This window comes from Lithobates pipiens, unplaced genomic scaffold (assembly GCF_037356315.1).
Source record: "Lithobates pipiens isolate NorthernLeopardFrog02 unplaced genomic scaffold, aLitPip1_a1.2 Scaffold_30, whole genome shotgun sequence".
NCBI lineage: Eukaryota > Metazoa > Chordata > Amphibia > Anura > Ranidae > Lithobates > Lithobates pipiens.
In genome coordinates, this window is record NW_027507791.1 from 133,052,655 (window position 1) to 133,076,287 (window position 23,633).

The window sequence follows — 23,633 nt, forward strand, 5'->3', positions numbered from 1 at the left end:
ATCTTTTTGGAGAGCAGCTTGTATTTCTCCTGTGGTTACCTGTGGGTTTTTCTTTGCAGCCACAACTGGCGATACAATCTTTCTTGGTCTACCTGAACTTGGCTTGGCTTTAAAAGAGCCCCTAATTTTCCACTTCTTAATAAGGGGTTAAACCATACTGACTTCCATATTTAAGGCTTTGGGTATCTTTTTATATCCTTTTTTATAAAGTTCCATTACTTTGTTACGCAGGTCTTTTGACTTGACTTTTTTTCTTTTCTACCTCCTCATGGCTCAGTGTCTAGCCTGATTAGGGCATATATGTGAGGAATAACAAACTCATTGACTATATACAAACACTATGTGATTTAAAAAGCCACACATGTGAGAAAAAAATACTTTAATTGCCATTTTAACCTGGTGTGTGCCACCTTCTGTGTCATGTAAACATTTTTTTACAAACATTCGAGGGTAAACTTTTGATCAGGGTAGGGCTGAAACGATTAATCGTCACCCCCAGTGTGGCATGCTGCATACTGTAATGCTAATGAGAAATTGGATGAGAGAATTATCATTGTATTTAACATTGATGTCAGCACTGTAAACCAGAGTATGAAGATTTAGGCTGCAAATGATTTCATATCAAAGCTACACATCATTTAAACCTTAAGCTATTGAGAAATATAAGCACTTGCTAGAAATTGTTTTATGCTAGAGCTGCACAGGGTATTTTTGTTATGCTTATGCTCCTGCTCTCTAGCTGCCTTGTTACCTCCTCCTATGCTTGCCTTCGTCAGGCTGGATTCACACCTATGGCATTTTTACTGCATTTTGCAGATTTGCAATACAGAACGTGTTCCATAGGAAACCATGTTAAATGGACTGTAGTGCAAATCTGCAAAATGTAAAAAGCACTAAAAATGCCATAGGTGTGAATCCAACTTATTTGAAGAGGGAGCAGAGACGTGGCTTACCAGCACTGTTTGTGTCTTATGAACACACGCAGCCTGGCTTGGGAATGCAAATGCATTAGTACCTGCTTAGTATCCCGCTTGCTAAGGAGACACCCGAAGGTGGGAGGAGCAGACAGCGTAAGCAAAAGATTTCCAGAGGAGGAAGTGTGGAAACCTTTCTGTGCTTCATCGTGGCACAAAGTGGCTAAATATAACCTTTTTTTTAAAAAAAAAATGTTTATCCTTTAGTGTCACTTTAACCTTTTTATTTTCACCACAATTAAACAAGTCTTTGCAAAATCCTATAAATCCTAGGCTCTAAATTTCCACAAAGTGAAAAGCAATTGCCTGCGCTGCTTTTGGCTCCTCCTCCCCCCTCTACCCAGCAGCCTTCCGATAGACCCGCCGCAGAGCACAGGCGTGGCAAGCCCTCGCCGGGCCGCTTTCCAGCGCTGCCGTGATTGGAGGTTGTGCTCTGCACATGCGTGCATCCATCTCCCGGCTTCGGGGTGCCCTTCGCTCCATTCGGATGAGTCGGGCGAGTCACGTGTGGCGGGTCCGGACTGAGACGCCGCCCCACACCACCCCGGCACACCGAGGAGGAGCCGCTGTCAGCATGAAGAGGTGAGAAAACCCGAGACTCCGGGGGGGGGAGCACTGAGAGGAGGTGGGGCAGTGACCCACCTCCAGAGGGGAGGAATGTGTCATCTATACTGGGGGGGACGTGTGTGTGTGTGTGTGTGTGTGTATGTATATATTTCTCCCCTTTTTTTTCAGTTTTTTTTTTATCCGATTTAATCGATTATGAAAATAATCGTTAGTTGCAGCCATAGATCACAGCGCCATTTGGGCGATTTCTGTTAGTTTTTTGGATCTTTTTTAAAAACATATGTGATTTTAAAAGTGGCTTCATGTGATCACTATCCTTAAATAAAAGACAGTTTTTTTGGCATGATCAGTCATATTTTCAATACTAATGCCAACATTTTCTGCCATGCAAACTTTTGAGCTCAACTTTATATCGGTTCTATATAATTTTTTTTTTTTTTTTTTTTTTTTTACAATGGGTTTAACAGGGTGGATCTTAATTGTTTATCATTTAAAATAGACGTGAAAAAAATAAATAAAGCAGGAAAATTAAATGGAGAGAAATGAGGGGTTAATTTACGCTGATTAGAGTAAGGTTTTATAAGGGGTTAAACAGAGTATCTCTTTGATCTGCAGATGAAGAGACAGATTCAAAAAGAAAACAATATTTCATTTTCTTTTTAATAAACACTGAGGCTGCTTTATTTTTATTTATTTTTTTCTCTCTTCAGCTCCAATTACTGGACTTCTTTAACCACTTCGCGCCCAGGCCAATTCTGACATATCTCTCCTACATGTAAAATTCCTATTTTTTTTTTTTTTTTTTTTTGCTAGAAAATTACATAGAACCCCCAAACATTATATATATATATATATATATATATATATATATATATATATATATATATATATATATATATATATATATATATATATATATATATAAAAATTTGCAAAGACCCTAGAGAATACAATGGCGGTCGTGGCAACTTTTTATCTCGCACGGTATTTGCGCAGCAATTTTTCGAACACGTTTTTTTTTCTGAAAAAAAAGTAAAGTTAGCCCAATTTTTTTTGCATAATGTGAAAGAGGAGGATACGCCGAGTAAATAGATACCCAACATGTCACGCTTCAAAATTGCACGCGCTCGTGGAATGGCGCCAAACCTTGGTATTTAAAAATCCCCATAGGCGATGCTTTAATTTTTTTTTTTTTTTTTTTTACTGGTTACATGTTTTGGGTTACAGAGGAGGTCTAGAGCTAGAATTATTGCTCTTGCTCTAATGTTTGCGGCGATACCTCACATGTGTGGTTTGAACAGTTTTCATATGTGGGCGGGACTTGCGTATGCGTTCTCTTCTGTGTGCAAGCTCACGGGGACAGGGGCGCTTTAAATAAAAAAAAAAAAGCACTTTTGCAATTCAGCACTTCATTGCTTTAACTGACAATTGCGTAGTCGTGCGACATGGCTCCCAAACAAAATTGAGGTCCCCCACAAATAGAGCTTTCTTTTGGTGGTATTTGATCACCTCTGTGGTTTTTATTTTTTGTGCTATAAACAAAAAACTTGATAATTTTGAAAGAGAGAGCACTTCTTTTTTTTTTTTTTTTTTTTTTTTACTTTTTGCTATAATAAATATCTCCAAAAAAATATATAAAAAATTATTTTTCCCTCCGTTTAGGCCGGTACGTATTCTACATATTTTTGGCAAAAAAAAAAAAAACTGCAATAAGTTTATTGATTGGTTTGCGCAAAAGTTATAGCATCTACAAAATAGAGGATAGTTTTATGGCATTTTTATAATTATTTTTTTTATTACTAGTCATAGCGGCGATCAGTGTGTGGTTTTTGTTGTGTTTTTGTTTTGTTTTTTCTGTGACTGCAACATTATGGCGGGACACTTTTGATGCTATTTTGGGACCATTCACATAGCGATCAGTGCGACTTAAAAATGCACTGATTACTGTGTAAATGTGACTGGCAGTGAAGGAGTTAACCAGGCACTGCAAGGGGCTAAGTGTGTCCTAGAGGGCGATTCCAACTGTGGGGGGGGGTGGGCTGGGCTGGGCTGGGCTGGGCTGGGCTATGCTATGTGTGACACGACACAGATCACTGCTCCCGATTACAGCGAGCTGTGATCAGTGTCATTGGGCAGAACGGGGAAATGCTTGTTTACATTAGCATTTCCCCGTTCTTCCTCTCCGTGAGACGATTGCGGAATCCGCAGTCAGACTCGCGGAGCTCGCGGCGGGTGAGCCAACCTGCTGCAGTTTTACTGCGGAGGCTGGTCTGCAAGCGGTTAACACTTCAGCTGTCAACAGGGGAGACCCATTGATGGCTCAAAAAAAGGAGCCTGAAAGTACCGGTTTCATGTATCTGTGCATTTTCATGAATACCGATACTCTGTATTGGATCTCTCATCCATCTATCTATCTCTCTCTCTATCTCTCTATCTATCTATCTATCTATCTATCTATCTATCTATCTATCTATCTATCTATCTATCTATCTATCTATCTATCTATATATATATATATATATATATATATATATATATATATATATATATATATATATATATATATATATATATATATATATAATCTATCCTTCTTTTTTTTTTTTTTTTTTTTTTTTTTTTTTTGAGGTGATCAAATACCACCAAAAGAGGCATTTTATTTGTGTACCCGGTAATTATCCATTAAAATAACAGTGTAATATTGCAAACAATGGCCTGGTCGTGAAGGAGGGGGGGGGGAGAAATCTTCCAGAGGTCAAGTGGTTGAAGAATTCTAGGTATGAATATTTCATACTGAGTTATATTGGACCAATGTAACTGTATATACCAACCTAGCATTCTCTGATTGGATGAGGTGGGGTGGTGACTTCATGCTCTTACCCTCATCCAATCAAAGAGCTTTTATTCCTTCAGAAAATACAAAGCATTCTCTGAATAGCCGCTCAGAATGGGCACCAAACTTCCTGTGTTCAGAATAATGCTGCAGCTGGTTGCTCAACATTGGATCCGGAAGCAAGTTTTGGAACAGTGGTGTCTACTTCAGTGATTTCCAGCTTCAAGGGGTACTGAGCAGGAATGGTATATACATAGTTACAATGGTTCAAGCTGGTCAAATGTAACTATGTATAAAATGTTCATACCTTGAAACATCATTTATTTTGGTAATGTAAAAACCTGTAGGTACTGTAACTTGTATGCTCCAGGGTAAAACATTTGTTGCCACAACTACATATGGAGTTTACTATACAGCAATACATCAACTGTGACACAAATTATGTATTTTACCTGATCACCTGTATTTCATGCAGCCTCCAATTTGTAGGCTGTACCACACGTCCTTTGAGAGCCCGTATAGGGGAACATTGTGACACAAATAATCCAAACCCTAGAAATATTTCAAATGCAACACGTCACTTTAGGGAATGTCATCAGGGCGATCTCTCCTCTTTCTGTTTTTAGAGGAACGGTTGTTCTCACTCGCCCAGAGGAGGTGATGGGGAGAGAAGCATGGTGGATCTTTAGATTGAAAACTAGATCGCCTCAGGGGTTAAACCTAAGGTGGCACTTGCATTAAGAATGCCTCTCCCCAGAGCCTCCTCTTTCTCTTTCTCTTTTCCTCCTTTTGGTGTCTTTTTTTTCACATACCTAGATTATCATTTTTATTTTTTGTATTTAATGTTTTTGAATTTCATGGTGTGTTTGAATTGTGTTTATGTGCATGCACGAGTGTGTGCATACATGTACTTATTATCACCATAAGGTGTGCGAGAAATGGTGGCATACATATGGATCACCCTATATGCAGTGTAGCTAATCCCCCTTTTTTGGATAATTGCCTGCAGTCAATTAAGACAATTAATGGGTGGAGCCAGTAATCCTTAGAGCAGGGCTCGACAAACCCTGGGCGCCATTTGGATTTGTGACTAGAATAAGCAACGCGGCACAGCTGGGGTATCCTGTCTCTGTGCACCCCCCCCCCCCCGGCACAATCGTGTTGGGCCGCGCCGGCTGTGGCTTTGCGGCCTTCTGCAGTCCTAGGGTTCCTTCTGGAATCTGGCACCCTCTTGTGGTGGCCGTTGGTATGACATCCGGCAATGCTAATGGAGCTTCCCCTGCCTGTTCACTGCCCGCCCATCTCCTTCCCTTTACTTAGAACCCCCAAACGTTATATATATTTTTAATTCTAACACCCTAGAGCAGTGATGGCAAACCTTGGCACCCCAGATGTTTTGAAACTACATTTCCCATGATGCTCGTGCACTCTGCAGTATAGTTGAGCATCATGGGAAATGCAGTTTCAAAACATCTGGAGTGCCAAGGTTCGCCATCACTGCCCTAGAGAATAAAATAGCGGTGATTGCAATACTTTTTGTCACACCGTATTTGCGCAGTGGACTTACAAGAGCACTTTTTTGGTAAAAAAATACTTTTTAAAAAAATCAAAAAAGACAACGGTTATCCCAATTTTTTTTTTTTTTTTTTTTTTTAGATTGTGAAAATGTTGCGCGAGCTCGACGGGACAGGGCACATTTAAATTTTTTTTTCTTATTTTAACTTTTATTTTTTATTTTTTCACTGTTCTTTTGAAAAAAAAAGTTAACTTTTTATTCCTGTTACAAGGAATGTAAAAATCGCTTGTAATAGAAAAAAGCATGACAGGTCCTCTTAAATATGAGATATGGGGTTAAAAAGGCCCCTTTCACACGGGCTGTCTGATCAGGTTCCCCTGTCAGTTTTTCAGGCGGACCTGATCGGACCCTTAGTGGGGATATGGCGGTTTTGTGTCCGTACAAGGCAGCAAATAAAAGTAATCACATTCGTTAGTTTTCTTTCTGTGTAAATTTAAGATGGAGCTTAATTTTTATATTGAAAATAAAGCCTTTTTTATTTACGACCAAAAAAAAAAAAAAACCTGGCTCCTAACTTTTTTTTTTTTTTTTTTTTTAGCTGCCTTCTAGATTCCAAGCAAATTTGTCTCACATATTTTTCCCCTTACAATAGGTGGGACTTTTTAGGCATACCCTGTGACACAAATAAGTATATAAAATTACTTTTAGTCAACATATATACAAAGAATCTTCAAAGGTGTGTTCCTTGGTCTTCATGATGCAGTTTGCTCACTAAGGTTCTTTAAGGCCCCTTTCACACGCTGGCGTCGGTATTTTTAGAGGAGCTTTACCGTCATTTTAGCGGCGGTATGCGGACGCTAGCGGGGCAGTTTTAACCCCCGCTAGTGGCCGAAAAAGGGTTAAAACTGCCCGCAAAGCGCTGCTGCCCCATTGATTTCAATGGGTAGGAGCGGTGAATACACCGCTTCAAAGATGCAGCTAGCTGGACTTTTTTTCATCGTCCTGCTAGCACACCGCTCCATTGTGAAAGCCCTCCGGCTTTGACACTGGAGTGAAAGGGGTCAGTTTTTCAGGTGATACACAGGCGCTATTTTTAGCACTGTAGCACCTGAAAACCGCCTCAGTGTGAAAGGGGCTTGACAAAATGGCTGTGTTTATACTGAGATTAAATTACACACAGTTGGACTCTATTGACTAATTAGGTGACTTCTTAAGGCAATTGGTTCCACTAGACATCAGTTATTTTCTTTCCACTTCACAATTATGTACCACTTTGTATTGGTCTATCACATAACATCCCAATAAAATACATATACTTTTTTGGTTGTAAAATGACGAAATGTGGAAAAATTCAAGGGGTATGAATACTTCTTCAAGGCACTGTACATCCGTTTTGTTCCTGGTCCCCCCCCCCCCCCCTTTTTAAACAGTCATGAACAAAAGTATAAACAAAACATGTTAATTGCCTAAAAAAAAAGACAAACTGCAACTTTTACAGGCTGATTGCTGACCCTAACAAATCTGATATTGTTGCTGAAATCTGTCCTTGTCACATCGTAGTCTTGGTAGACTTCTGTCCTATTTAATGAGCGTTGGCCGTATAGCGCCTGTATACACCTAGATGTGCTGCTTGTCTTAGCTTGAGACTTGGTGCCCATATACAGTAAAATGTGCTGCTTCTCCTAGTTTAAGACTTGGTTCCCATATACAATAAGATACATTGCGTGTCTTAGCTCAGGACTTTGTGCCCAAAACAATTAAAATGTGCTGCTGGTCTTGGCTCAGCATGTTGGACCCATCTACTATAAGATGTATGCCTTCTCTTGACTCAGAACTTTATTTCCATATAGAAGAAAATGTACTGCTTATCCTAGCTCAGGACTTCTTAAAAACATTAGACCGTCAGATAAATTCTGTACTGTTTTCCAGACTAATGCCACTTGGCTGACTTTGTACATTGGCAGAGGTGATCATCTATCTTGCCTTCTATGCATCTATCTTTTGTGTCCAGATATCATTAAGGCACATCGGTGGCTTTGTTATGCAGAAATTTGTCAGCTATCAGCAGAGTAAACCTAAATTTATTTTAATCAGCCCGATTTAATTATATCATGTTTTGTTATCTAAACTGTATTATCAGTTCTTGGTTGACACTGCTTTCCCAAATATTTGGCACTAGATGTGCACTTTAGATTACTACACAGCTGATGGACCATACTCCAGGATCCTTGTGTATACTAGAATGTCACTATTGTGTAGTATTGTACTGCTGACATAAAATGGTCAGGCACAAAATGACAGGACACACTGTGACACAGGACCAGGGTTTTGTGACTAGAGATAAAGGTTGGGATAGCAGGCCCAGCAGGGTGTGTACAGAATGCCCTGTGATTCTCGAATTAGTCTCGCTGACTTTCCAGGGAATTCACAACACGGAAGAGGAGGAGGACTGGTGGAACTGGAGCACTGTAGCGTGGATAGCAGCTGCCACAGACCAACACACACACACACACACACACACTCACTCTTTTCAAAACACCACGTTCTAACTCCTAGACTAACTGGGCAGACCACAAAGTACTAACGTAATGGGATACCTTTTATGCATCTAATACCAATGGTGATACTTTCAGAACCCAAAGCATTTTGCATGGACTTTTTTGGGTCTTTAGTAATTGAAAAGTTTTTGTACATGCATTTATGCTTTTGTCATACTCACTAGGCAGTAAAGTTAGAGAGGAGACGCTCTACTCAAGACACGTCTTTCCTCCATTGATATTTTCATTTATTTATTTTCTTTTTCTTTCTTTTTATTTGACAATTTTTCTGATCTTGATCTAGAGTACATCATGATTTTGCATGTTATTCCATAGTACAGTACTAGTGTTTTAACTTGGCAGATACCTGTGCTCATCTAAAGAGAAACAATAGTGCCTTTTAGTTTATTGATTTATTATATTTATTGTAGCACCTGAAAGTAATTTTTTTTTTTTTTTTATCTTAATCTTTTAGTGCATGATTCAGGCTGGTTATTCATAGAGCCTGGGGTTATAGGTTGATACTTTTTAGGTGAGTGGACCCTGACACCTCTCTTTGGATGTATCCCTTTAACCTTCCCACACTCTACAGGACATTTTTGTTTTTTTGCTGATGTCCAGTAGGCGGTGGACCCTTTCTTCCTTTATGGAAAGATTTCTATCCACAGTTTACTTCATATCACGATTTTTACTTGCTAGCTGTTTAGAGTTTTATTTATTGGAATTGTAAAGGCATTGCTTAGCTTTAGGAATAGTATGGACAGGCAGACCCTGTTGGCCATCATCAGAGAGGAAACAAGTGTTGAAACAGGCAGGGTGGCAGGTCATGTGACTGACCACGTAGAAATAATGCTGTCTTGCTAAAACTGGCTGTAGGAGTGAGGGTCATCTCATGACATTACTAAGCAGGAAGCAGAGACCGCATATGTAATGGACACATATGACTACTGCTATGTACACATATAATGGCAATTTATAAACTGAAACAAGGTTTTTAAAACCTTAACAATTTATACATTTTCTTGCATTAAGCTGATCACTGATCAGAAAGCAAAAAAAAAAAAAAAAAAAGCTACAGTTGTTGAAGAAATGGTAAAAGAATAGCTAGCTCTAAGCATTTTATTAGCATTTTGTGTTTGGATGACTTTTAACCAATTTCATGTTTTTGTCTGCAGGTACACGCAGTAACCACCATGCTTAACCAGGAGCATTATCGTTTCTATGAAGTTTAACAGAAACGCTGTGTTGCTTCTGCAGGCCAAAGTGTGAGACTTGTACAGCTTCACAATGGATAGAACACAGACTGGTTACAAAGGGCAAACTTTTTTGAAGGATTTAAACTGCCATGGACGTATTCAGAATAGAGGAATGCTTAACCAGGACTCTAGAAAGTCATACCACCTTCATGGACAGCTCTCGCCAAACATGAAAAAGAAAACCTGCAGTGTTGTTCTCACCAGACTGGAGGATGTGACTGGCTCTCGTATGATGGACAGTCAGGGTGGAACAGCACCAAATATTTCTTGCTGGGTGGATGAATTTGGAACTCTTAAAGTTCATACTGGTTTGCCCTCAGAATCTCGAAGGATAAGTCCAAAAGAGAAACTTTTCACGGGGCTATCTGCTGGATCTATTTCCAAAATGGACTTCCAAGAACCCCGCAAACGACGGCTAGCTTCTCTCAATGCTGAAGCAGTAAATAATTTACTTTTTGAGAGGGATATGAGGGATAATTCTTCCAGGAAAGTTAACAAAGATCTAAACAAACCTGTTGAGAACTGCAAAGCCACTGTACACTGGACTTCCCCAAAAAGGGCAGACAATGCACCTCTTGGTAAAAAGAGCAAACAGAAATGCTTAGCTCGTAACAACAGGTCAGCATCATCGGACGATGTGTTTGATGATACTTTAAAGAGAGATGATAATGAAGTATCTTATTCTCCTGCTCCAAAAAGACTGGCAAGTTTGAATGCGGTGGCTTTTTTGAAGCTCACAAATGAAAAAGGTCATCCTTTGAAACAAAGGAGCAAGTCCTGTGGAGACGATGGACAGTCTTCCAGCAATTGCTCAAAGTCCAAACTAAAATCAAAAAGGTCTCGCAAAAAGAATTGTGTCAAGCCTAAGAAAGACTTACTACATAGGAAGACAGAGGACTACCATAGCTTACAAGGGGGATCTAATCAGACTGGATTTCTGAAACCAGAGCATCGAGAGTCTACAAGGTCATTGGGTAAAAAGGAGAGTGTTCATGTGGAACAGTCTTCCAGCTGCAATGATGGCTCAGTACCTTTGTACCACAGACTGCCTTTATTAATGGGAGGACAAGCTTCCATGAAGCCTGAGTATGGAAGGCCAGGTGAAAAGTCTCCCACTCCCAAACAAGACTTCCAGCAGCCTTCTTTTCCAGTACAGCAACTTCATCACTTGCCAGTTCCAGGTAGCCACACAGATTGTGTCTGCTTTTATGGCTCACCAGATTTAGCTTCTTCATTGGATGGAACCTACATTTCTTATGGCCAAAGTGGATTACCTTATAATGGGTATTCAGATTTTTCCACGTACCCTAAAGACGAAGTGTTGTCACAGCCAGAGCACTGCGAAGAACTCTTGGTGTCGCAGAGCTCTTTACACCCCAGTGCAATGTTTGAGCATCTTCCATGGTGCAACTCTCGCTTTTCCTATGGAGAAGACACCGGGACTAATACAGATAGCCTTTGTGGAGTAGTACGGCTGCCTTTTGGCAGGGTTTTCAACACTCACACAGGACATAATAGCTATCTATACAAAAAGCCTTTAACAGCAGGTATGTGCTCATTTTAAAACTTTTTTTCTGTGATGTCTTTTTCCCTATAGTGATTAAATGTTTGGTCTTTTATCTGGTCCTTTAACAAATGGCATCCTGGTTTGAAAGGGTGACTTGGCTTAGGTGTCTTATGTAGGGGAATATCCCCAGCTCTTGTTATGGCATACAACCATTTGGGTACTGAAAAATGTATTTCCGGAGTGTATGAAAACCCAAGACTTATTTATATCATGTCTCCGATTACATTTGAATTCTGTACATTTTATTAAAGGACTTAGGCTTTCTACTCTACTCTGGTTATGGATAGATTAGCACTGATAAATCTGTGGAGAGCAAAGGATGTGTTTTTAAACTGGATATGCGCACCGTTTCTTTTGTTCAGCCTGTGGCTTGTATGAAAGAACTAACAGATTCTTGCATCCACACAACCAAGATGGATGCAGGAATCCCCCTCCCCACCTGGACATTGTATTCTGATGGTGGGGATTGCTCAATGTCAGAATACGGTGGTCAGCGCTGCAGCTTCTGATTAAACAAGGTTTCCCAGCAGTCCTACTCCAATAGAAGCTTATAGTTACTAATAGGGCTACACACCGATCGAAATTTGGCCAGACTGTGCTAAAGCATACAAATTTCCACCTGTGTGCACCCAGCTTTAGTTATCTCATCTCATTGTGTTTGCAGTAAAAGCTGCAACAACGTGCAATAGTGGGAGGTGGTGTTTGCAACCAATCATGTGACTCCATTAAGATCAGAGCCCCAGTCAGAAGACCATTAATTTAAACAAAGATCTTTCTGTAAGGTTGTATGTGCTCCAAAAGTCCCAAGACTGCTGTTGGGTGCTCCCATATTGGATGTGATACCAGCAGATTTAGAGCTTATCGTTCAAGTGACACTCTAGTCTCAATAGTCTTCACTTTTGCTGCTCCCCCACAAACTACTCTTCTTGGAGTAGTCAAATATTCTAGTAAGTTCAAGGGCACATTGCAGCTGCATAAAAATGTATATGGTTAAAGAAAAAACACTGCAAGTAAGCATTTCAAATATTTTGATTTTTCGGTGCTTTTGCTTGCAGATTTTTTTAATTTTTTTTATTTCCGCTTAATTTTTTTATTTCAGTTTAAAATTATACCAAACATTTGTTTTGTTACACTCCTTTTTAGTATGATTGCACACATTGTACTGCTGTATATACCAATTGTTGGAGAGACATCAAAATTCACCAGTCTTCCAAGCATCTAAATTCCCATAGCAAGAACCATTAAACTGCACATTTCCATTCACTTCTCATTGGCATTCTGTGTATGCAGTGGCAACCATCATTTTGAGAAATATGGTAACAATGGTCTGTATCGTGTGTGTGTGTGTGTGTGTGTGTGTGTGTGTGTGTGTGTGTGTGTGTGTGTGTGTGTCTCAATGAATACCGTAAATGTTGATTAATTTATTAAAGAAAACTTGAAACTTTTTTTTTTTTTTTTTTTTTTTTTTCTACGTTTTGGATAGAGCAGAAAAGCATTATATCTCTTGTTTTGGTAAAATCATTATCAACCAGACAGAAGACAAGGGTAAGTCTCTCAGGAATAAACAAATGTAAAGGAAGGTAAGGCTAGGCTCTCTTTCAGATCTTGAATTCATCACAAAAAAATGCCGGTTTCTCTAAGGCCTCCCTCACACGGCCATTTATGTCATGCAGCCGCTAGGTTCCTGCTGCAAGAATTGCCGAATTCTTGTTGCTGGAATGACCAGATCATGCGATTAGCAGCAGCTGTTAACGTGTAGCCGCACACAGAATGGTTAGGGACAGATGTCTGTTGTGTAAAATAGGCCTTATTCATTCACCCTACATAGTTCTGAACTGTTAGGCTCCATGCACACATGGCTTAAAAAACATTGCTTCTACAGGAGTTTTGTTTTCTGCCCGTAGAAGCTACTCAATATTATCCTATGTGTCCATGCACAGTAGGACCTCTACAGGCATATTTTGAGCTCAACGTTTAGAGGCAAGGAAAAACCCTTCTGGTTCATGTTTTCTGATTGGAGCTTACTGGCAGTAAAAATTTAAAACTCATCCAAATGTTGTACAAAAAATGCTGTGAGTTTTTTACTCCCAAGAGAACAGACTTTTTTTTTTTTTTTTTTTTTTTTTTTTTAAAGCTCATTGTGCATGGAGCCCGAGTTAAATGCAGTTTTCTCTTCCATTCGTTGAAAGACACAGCAGGATCTCTAGGTTTTGACCAATGGGTTATAGCACCACCTGCAGGAGTAGAAAGCTAGGTACAAACAATAGATTCCCTCCACCAATTTTTTTTTTTTTTTTTTTTTTTTTTACTAGCATGAAGGGTCTATGTCTTTCTGAATGTAATCTTAAGGCCCATACACATCTGACTTTTTGACAACAAACATGCAAATTAGCAGTTTTGGAGCAACATCCGACCATGTGTACGCTCCATCGGACAACCTTTTTTGGTTTTCATCGGACTTTTGTCAGCTGTGCGAACGGACAAACTTTTTGACAAAATAAGTCCGATGGAGCAAAGTCCGATCGCGTGTACACAAAACCATTGGACTTTTGTACAAAGTACAAACGCGCATGCTCAGAACCAATGCAAAAGATCAGACAACAATACAGAAGTTGACCAAAGGTGGCGCTGGAGTAATTGAATGTCCTCTTTTGAAGTGTCGTCAGTATGTTGAAATGTCACTACGTTAATGTTTGTTGCCTAAAAAGTCTGTGTGTATGCAATACAAACTTATGGCCAACACCCTTTGTACAAAATCCATGGGAAATGTTGTTGTACAAAGTCTGATCGTGTGTATGGGGCTTTAGATTGCCTTTTTTGTAACTGAACAGGCTGGTGTGTGTTGTGTTTTTTTTTTTTTTTTCTTTGCTTTTGCTACAGTCTGCTGACTGGATGACAGGCCAGGTATATAGATTTTGGTAGTCTCCCCAGTGTAGCCTGCAAGCGTATGCAGTCCTCTGCTCCAGCAGGACTGGTTGCAACATCTGTGTCTGCAGAGCAGCCCATTCAGTAGCTTATTTCTCAGGTGCTGCACAAGACCAATTGGCATTGTATTCCCCCATTCTGGTCAGAAGCTTTTCCTACTGGGGTAGTGATGGACCAAACTCCCCCCACCAGTTCAGTTTGCACCTAAATTCCCAAAGTTTGGACCCGGTTCAGAACCCTATTAAAGTCTATGGGATGCGAACATGAAAAATCAAGTCACAATTTTGAAGCCATATACGCATGTTATTGGCCATAAAAAAGATATGGGAGCCCATAATTATTATTTTTTTTTTTTTGACTGAGCAGTGAGTTTAATGATGTTTAAAGTGAACCAATAAAAATGAAAATTTTTAAATACAAATAAAACAAATATAAAATTGAAATAGAGTACCCTTAATATGCCTGTAAAGTGGGGCATAGAACCTGCTGCAGCAAAACTGGCCTTAGTAAAAAAAAAAAAATTGACATTTAAATAGGGATGGATTTGATTTAAATCGCTAGTAAAAAGGCTTGATTTAAATCATAATTTTTAAAGAGCAACTGTCTTCTCTGTCCCATGGTGGTGGCTCCTCCTCTGACCCGCTGTTGACTCACTGACAGTCCCATTCGCTTTAGTGGGACAGCTGGTGATGCAGCAATGACACAACAAGGTGAGGGATGTGGTGGCAGCAGATGAGTGGATTTCCGCTAACTGGCACTGCTATAATGGATCTGAAATGACAGGTGCTCATTAACCACTTAAGGACCGCCGCATGTAATTGTACGTCAGCAGAATGGCATGTACGGGCACAAGCTGGCTGCGGCGGTCCGTTTAGATTCAGGAGCGTTCCGGGATGAGGGGATGTCTGTTGGTTTCTGCCCATCCCCTCTATACTACCTAATAAAGCTTTTAACCCCTGATTGCTCCCAGGTAACCCTTTCACCCCGATCACCGTATAAATGTCACTGGTGATTATGGATAGCCAGTTAGTTATTTAGGTTCCCTGTCAGGTTTTTATATAGCTTCAGGGACCCCCATATACTACCTAATAAAGATTTTAACCCCCTGATTGCCCCTAGTTAACCCTTTCACCAGTGATCACCGTATAAGTGTTACGGGTGACTCTGGTTAGTTTGCTTTTTATAGCACCAGGGCACCCACCATTTATTACCCAATAAAGGTTTAACCCCCTGATCACCCGGTGGGTGATATCAATTAGGTTGTAGGGTCTGCATCGCCCCAGGCAGTGCTAGGTTAGTGCCAGTACCGCTAACACCCACGCGCAAAGCATACACCTCCCGTAGTGGTATAGTATCTGAACAGATCAATATCTGATCAGATCTATACTAGCGTCCTCAGGAGTTTAGGGTTCCAAAAAAATGCATTGTTAGCGGGATCAGCCCAGATACCTGCCAGCACCTGCATTTTGCCCCTCCGCCCAGCCCACCCTAGTGCAGTATCGATCGATCACTGTCACTTACAAAACACTAAACACATAACTGCAGTGTTCGCAGAGTCAGGCCTGATCCCTGCGATTGCTACGTTTTTTTTTTTTTTTTTTTTTGGTAGCGTTTTATATTTAAATCCTGAAGGCGGTGCTTGGTTTTTCGGGGTTCCGTACGTGGCTAGGCTCCCAAAAAGTCCCCCACATGTGGTATCCCCGTACTCGGAAGAAGCAGCAGAATTTATTTTGGGGTGTAATTTCACTTATGCCCATAGCATGTGTGAGCAATATATCATTTAGTGACAACTTTGTGCAACACAAAAAAAAAAAAGTTTTGTAATATTCCCGCAACTTGTGGCAAAATATAAAACATTTTATGGGCTCAACATGCCTCTCAGTAAATAGCTTGGGGTGTCTACTTTCCAAAATGGGGTCAATTGGGGGGGTTTTGTGCTATTTTGGCATTTTATGGCCTTCGAAACTGATAGGTAGTGAGGAGTGAAATCAAAAATTTGCACCCTTAGAAATCCTGAAGGCAATGATTGGTTTTCGGGGTGCCGTACGTGGCTAGACTCCCAAAAAGTCCCACATATGTGGTATCACCGTACTCAGGAGAAGCAGCAGAATATATTTTGGGGTGCAATTCCACATATAACTATGGCATGTGTGAGCAATATATCATTTAGTGACAACTTTTTTGTAAACTTTTTTTTTTTTTTTGTGTGTCGTTATTGAATTGGGACAAAAAAAATATTCAATGGGCTCAACATGCCCCTCAGCAATTTCCTTGGGGTGTCTACTTTCCAAAATGGGGTCATTTGGGGGGGGGGGGGGGGGATTGTACTGCCCTGCCATTTTAGCACCTCAAGAAATGAGATGGGCAGTCATAAATTAAAAGCTGTGTAAATTCCAGAAAATGTACTCTAGTTTGTAGATGCTATAACTTTTGCACAAACCAATAAATATACACTTATTGACTTTTTTTTTTTTTTTTTTTTTTTTACTAAAGACTGAATACATTTTTGTCTAAATGTATGACTAAAATTTAGTTTATTCGATTTTTCTTATAACATAAAGTAGAAAATATATATATATTTTTTTCAAAATTTTTAGTCTTTTTCCTTTTTATATCGTAAAAAATAAAAATCGCAGAGGCAATCGATTACCATCAAAAGAAAGCTCTATTTGTGGGAAGAAAAGGACATAAATTTTGTTTGGGTACAACATTGCATGACCGCACAATTACCAGTTAAAGCAGTGCAGTGCGAATTTTTAAAGACCTCTGGTCCTTAGGCTGACAATTGGTCCGGGTCTTAAGTGGTTAAGTGTAAGGACTTATTCTTGTTGGTAGTTATATTAAGGTTTCCTATTTAAGAATAGTAAGCTGTGAGGTTAGTAAAACGGCTATATTCTATCGTACAGTTTGTAGTGTACATAGATTTGCAAAACAATGGGTTAAAGGAATATTCCTGAACTTTGTTTTATCTCCTGGTTACTGTGAAATTGTGTGACTGCCTCAATGCATTGCATGTTATCTCAGCTTGGAGAGTTTAGATTCATGGACCAAAAATGTAAATATTGCATACAGCCTCATGCATAACTAAGCTCCATTTCATGCTGAATAAACAAAATTATTAATGTATCTTTAAATAGAAAACTATTTTTAGATTTTTTTTTTTTTTTCTCCAAAAGCATTTTAGTTAAAATAAATTTGATTTAAAAATCTGATTTTTTTTAAAAAAATCATTGATTTTTATCCACCCTGACTTAAATTGACTCATGGCTTCAAGCCCTTGCTGGCAATACAACAAAGGGGAAAAAAAATAAAAAGTAGTCATGAGCGAGCACCTCCCACCCCCCTCCTGAACCATATCGGGCCACATGCCCTCAATGTGGGGGGGGTCTTACAATATCTTAAAATAATTTCAATAAACCGAACAATGTGAAATGGTGTATAGTGGGCTTTTATCTGACAATATAAGCCAAATCCATGTAATAAGTTTCTCCCAGTTTAGGCTTTAATGAGATTTCTGATGTGACCAGTTTATGTAATTCCAGTATGTTGACTTTTTTCAGTTTGAACAGTCTGATAGATTACACCAAGATAAGAGGGCCCAAAGAGCAAGAAGGAATGGAAATATTTAGTATAAAATGTATAAGGCATCATTCATATAAAAATAACTTTATTTGCCATTAGCCGATCACTTGTATATTTGAAAAAAAACTTTTTTTTTTTTTTTTTTACCTTTTAAAAGTGGAATTCCCACATTTTAGGGTGTAACATGAAACATAGTCAGTGTCCACAGCCCCCACCCTCAAACTACTGCCCCCCCCACTCACATATAGAACCTGGAGGTTACATAGTCAGGTTGAAAAAAGACACTAGTCCATCCAGTTCAACCTTAAAACAATAAATATCGTATAATCCTATATAGCCAATTTTATACCCACAGTTGATCCAGAGGAAGGCAAAAAAGTGCAGCAGAGCATGATCCAATTTGCTACAGCAGAGGAAAAAAAATTCCTTCCTGATTGACCAACCCCCCCCCCCAAGAGGCAGTCGGATTTTCCTTGGATAAACTTTGCCTATAAATGTTAGTACCCAGTTATATTATGTACATTTAGGAAAGTATCCAGGCCTTAAAGCAATCCACTGAGCTGGCCAGAACAACCTCTGCAGGGAGTCTATTCCACATTTTCACAGATTTTACTGTGAAGAAACCTTTCTGTAATTTGAAGATAAAATCTCTTTTCCTCTAGACGTAAAGAGTGCCCCCGTGTCCTCTGGGTTGACTGTAAAGAGAATAACTCAACAACTATATGGACCCCTTATATATTTGAACATGTTGATCATATCCCCCCCTTATTCTCCTTATCAAGAGTGAATAAATTCAGTTCCTCTAATCTTTCCTCATAGCTGATTTGCTCCATGCCTCTTATCAGTTTAGTTGCCCTTCTCTGCACTTTCTCCAGTTCCCCAATATCCTTTTTGAGAACTGGTGCCCAAAACTGAACTGCATATTCAAGATGAGTTCTTACTAATTTGTACAGGGGCAAAATTATATATCTCTCTCTGGAGTCCATACCTTTCTTAATACAAGAAAGGACTTTGCTCGCTTTGGAAACCGCAGCTTGGCATTGCACGCTATTATTGAGCTTATGATTTACCAAAACCCCCAGATCCTTCTCCACTATGGATTCCCCCAGTTCTACCCCCCCCCCCCCCCCCCCTTAGCATGTATGATGCATGCATATTCTTAGTCCCCCAAGTGCATAACTTTACATTTCTCAACATTTAAACCTCATCTGCCACATAGTCGCCCAATTAGACAGAGCGTTAAGGTCGGACATCCTGTAAGGAGGTTATTCCACTGCATATCTTGGTGTCATCTGCAAAGACGGAAATGTTACTTTTGATCCCAGACCCAATATCATTTATAAAGATATTAAAAAGTAAGGGTCCCAGCACTGAACCTTGGGGTACACCACTAATAACCTTAGACCATTCCGAGTAAGAATCATTAACCACTACTCCTGTGAATTCTGTCTTTTAGCCAATTTTCTATCCATTTACAAACTGATATTTCCAAACCAGTAGACTTTACCTTATACATGAGCCGTGTGTGAGGAACTGTGTTGAATGCTTTTGCAAAATCCAAGTAGATCACGTCCACTATCACCCCTCTGTCCATGGTTTTACTTCTTCATAAAAAGAAATCAGGTTTGTTTGACAACTTCTGTCTTTCATGAATCCATGATGTCCGTTGCTTAAAGCGGGAGTCCACTGGGACTCCGCGTTTTTTTTTTTTTTTTTTTTTTTTTTTTTTTTTTTTTTTAAAGCCAGCAGCTACAAATACTGCAGCTGCTGACTTTTAAAATAGTGACACTTACCTGTCCAGCGCGCCCGCGATGTCGGCACCCGAAGCCGATCTCTAGGTCGCCTGTCGGGTCCTGCCGCCGCCATCTTGGGTATGGGAATCAGGAAATGGAGCCTTTCGGCTTAATTTCCCGGTTCCCTACTGCGCACGCGCGAATCGCGCTGCGCAATAAGGACGCTCCCCGCTGCCTCTGGGATCTGTGTGTTTCCCAGCAGGCAGCGGGGCACTTGCGGGAAGGGGCGGGCACTTGCGGAAAGGGGCGTAAGTTACACCCCTTTCCGCAGAGAGCTATCCCGGAAGTGGGTGCAGTTACCTGGATTATCCAGATAACTGCACCCCCCTCCCCCCTGAAAGGTGCCGATTGTGGCACCGGAGGGGGGGAGGGTTCCGATGAGCGGAAGGTCCACTTTAGGGTGGACCTCCGCTTTTAAAATGTTTTTTTCCCCAGAAAGAACTAGTGGTCTTTTTTTATTAAACTCTCCAGTATCTTCCCAACTATAGAAGTTAAACTAACAGGTCTATAGTTACTTGGTAAAGACTTTGATCCCTTTTTAGTTAGTTTTTTAGTGCCATGTTCGCCCTACGCCAATCCAGTGGTACTATTACCATCATTAATGAATCCCTAAAAATTATATACAATGGCTATTAGATACAAATTACAAAGCTCAATTCTTTTAGGATCCATGGGTAAATGCCATCAGGTCCAGGTGCTTTATCCACCTTTTTATTTTGTCTAAATATTTCACTGTGGATCATTTGGGGCCGGTGTCGTGCTCTTTTGTATTAGAGGTCGACCGATATGGGTTTTTCTCTGGCCGATGCCGATATTCAGAAATCATGGCGGCCGATAGCCGATATATGATGCCGATATGTTAGGCCGATTTTTATTTATTTTTTTCCTTTTTTATAAATTTTTTTTATTTATTTATTTTTATTTTTTTAATCCCCCTTGATCTCATAAAATCGAACACACCTTTCCCACTGGGCTGTTTTTCAGGCGCTTTTGGGCTAAATAGCGCCTGTAAAGTGCCTGCAAAATGGCTCCCCTGCAGTCTGTGTGAAAGACAGTGTGTTCTCACACTGAGGAGATGCGCTGGCAGGATCTTAAAAAAAAAAAAAAAAAGTCCTGCAAGCAGCACGTTTGGAGTGGTGTATACCGCTCCTCCACCACTCCTGCCCATTGATATGAATGGGCACAACTGCCGAAGCGCATGCAATGCGATTTGGCAGCGGTGCTTCACGGGCGCATTTACCCTCTTCCTTGGCCGCTAGCTGGGTTATATGTGCCCCACTAGCAGCCAAATAGCACCGCTAAAATGATGGTAAAGAGCTGCTAAAACTTGCGTTTTACTGTAAACACCTGCCTGCTCCAGTGTGAAAGCAGCCTTCATAAGTGATACAGAAAATGTCTTACATTTAAACATTTATTAAACAAAACAAACCTCCAATCAGTTTACTTGTATGTATGATTTAGATAAAAAAAAAAAAACCTATATATTAAATAAAAACGTAGTCAAAACTTTTGGCCGAAAAAAAAATGGGCTAACTTTACTGTTTTTTTTTTTTTTTAAATGTATTTTTTTTCACAAAAAAATGCATTTGAAAGACCTCTGTGCAAATGCCGTGTGACATAAAATATTGCAACAACCGCTATTTTATTCCCTAGGATCTCTGCTAAAAATATATATATAATTTTTGGGGGGTCTAAGTGATTTTCTGGCAGAAAATACAGGATTTTTACTTGTAAGCAACAAGTGTCAGAAAAGATTTAGTCTTTAAATGGTTAAACTGAGAACTTCTACACACAGAGATTAGTTCATTCATTGAAGTGTAAACATTGTATCATTCTGTTCTTTTCTTGGCAGCCTGCCCAGACTCTATTACAGAAGTCATTTCAAAGTCCCGCTGTAGTTCTAAATCGGCTTTTTATCAGCACAATCGGCCGATGCCGATTAATTAAAAAACGGCAAATACCGGCCGATATATCGGTCGACCTCTATTTTGTATACAGAGCTGAAGAAAGTATTTAATAAATTAGCCTTCTTTTTGTCCCCAGTCACCCACTCCAGATTATTTTGTAAAGGACCTACATGCTCAGACTTGACCCTTTTTACTATTAATATATTTGAAACATTTTTGGGGTTTGTCCTATCTTTTGCAATCTGTCGTTCGTTTAGAATTTTTGCTTCCATAATTTCCTTTTTACATATTCTGTGAAATTCTTTGTTACATATAAACAACACTACTTTTCCTTCCTTCATTTTTATTTTTGTAAAAGCTTTTCTCTTATAGGTTATAGCTTTAACGTTGGCCGTGAGCCACATGGGTTTTGTTTTTTTAGCCTTTTAAACTCACTGCCCATGGGAATATACTTTGCAGAGAGCTGCCAAACAGTCTTTTTGAAGAATTCACATTTCTGTTCTGTGTTTATCAATGCAAATATTCCCACCCAGTCAAAATCCTGGAGAGCAGCCCTCATCCTTGGAAAATGTTCTCTCTTGAAGTTAAATGTATTTCTTGTTTAGCGCTAACATCAAATGAAATCATGTTATGATCACTGCTACCCAGATGTTCCTTTATGTGGACATTAGTAATAAGCTCTGCATGGTTTGAGATTACCAGGTCAAAGAGAGCTTCATTGTTAGTTGGGGCCTCAATAAACTGGACTATAAAACTGTCCTGTAATAGTCTTATAATTTTTTGCCCTTTAACTGTCCCAGCAGTGCCATTACTCCAGTATTTTTCGGGGTAGTTAAAATATCCCATTATTATTACTGGCCCGGCCTTTGCAGCCCTTTCTATCTGTGCAAGGAGCTGAGTCTCCACCTCCTCATTGGGTGGTCTATAAAAAGCTCCAATGATTAACTTTGAATTTGGTCCATCTATATGCAGTTCCACCCATAATGCTTCAGACTCATTACACTCTCCATCAACCAAGTCCTCTTTCACACTTGCTTTGAGATCACTTCTCACATAGAGACAGACCCCTGCCATCTTTCCTTTTTACCCTGTCTTCGAAAGCGTGCATAGCCAGGAATATTAATAGCCCAGTCACGTGAGGATTGAAGCCAAGTTTTAGCAATACCGATTGCGTCATAGCTATCCTCATAATCCAGAGCTTCCAACTCACCTGTTTTTCTTGGCAGACTTCTGGCATTGGTGTACAAACACTTTAATGCATTATTACATTTTGCTCTGGTGTTTTTCATATACATTTTTAGTAGTACAAATGACACTATAGTTTCCAATGGTTGTTTGCAACATGGGGAAATTTCTTGTCACCTGCCATAACCTCCCCCCCCCCATCTATCCCCATTCCACCCCCCATTAATGTCTGACCCCTAACTGACCCGTCTGCCCGATGTAATTCTGCCCCCCCCCCAGTTTAAATACTCCAGCCTTCCCATAATCCTCTCCCCTAGCACAGCAGACCCCCTTCCATTCAAGTGCAAACCGTCTTTAGCATATAGGTTGCACCCCAATGAAAAGTCAGCCCAATGCTCTAGAAACCCAAATTCCTTCTCCCTACACCAGGTCTTTAGCCATGCATTCAGCTCTCTAATCACCCCCTGCCTTGCATGGCACAGGCAATATTTCAGAGAATATCACCTTGGAGGGCCTTCCCTTCAACTTGTAGCCTAGTTCTTTAAATTGATTCTTAACCAGTTCCTGACCAGTGCACGACTAGGCACATCGGCAGAATGGCAAGGGCAGGCAAACTGGAGTACAGATACGTCCAGTTGAATCTCCCGCCCTGCCATCGTGAGCGTGCTGCCGGCGGGGCACGCGCGTGCTGGTAGGGACCCCTGTGAGTCCAGTCGTGGGTCCCGTGGAGTTGATCGCCGCGGGGATACCCAAGAACAGGAAGATGCCATTGTAAACAGCATCTCCCCGTTCTGCCTAGCAACAAGTGACTCTGATCTCTGCTTCCTGTGATTGGAGCAGAGATCAGTGTTCACTAGAACACAGCCCAGCCCCCCACAGTTAGTAACACGCCCCTAGGACACACTTAACCCCTACACTGCCACCCCCTGGTTAACCCCTTCACTGCCAGTGTAATTTACACAGGAATCAGTGCACTGATTGCTGTATAAAT

General features: G+C 40.2%; 1 protein-coding gene across 1 annotated transcript in view; it reads left to right on the plus strand.

Annotated features, from left to right (window-relative positions):
• The window catches only part of BAHD1 (bromo adjacent homology domain containing 1), a 154,471-nt gene that overhangs the window by 52,852 nt on the left and 77,986 nt on the right, over positions 1-23,633 (plus strand). The window contains exon 2 of the mRNA XM_077464884.1: positions 9,603-11,230. Coding sequence (XP_077321010.1) covers positions 9,715-11,230 — 1,516 coding nt within the window. The 5' untranslated portion in view covers positions 9,603-9,714. The remainder of the gene's footprint in view (positions 1-9,602; positions 11,231-23,633) is intronic.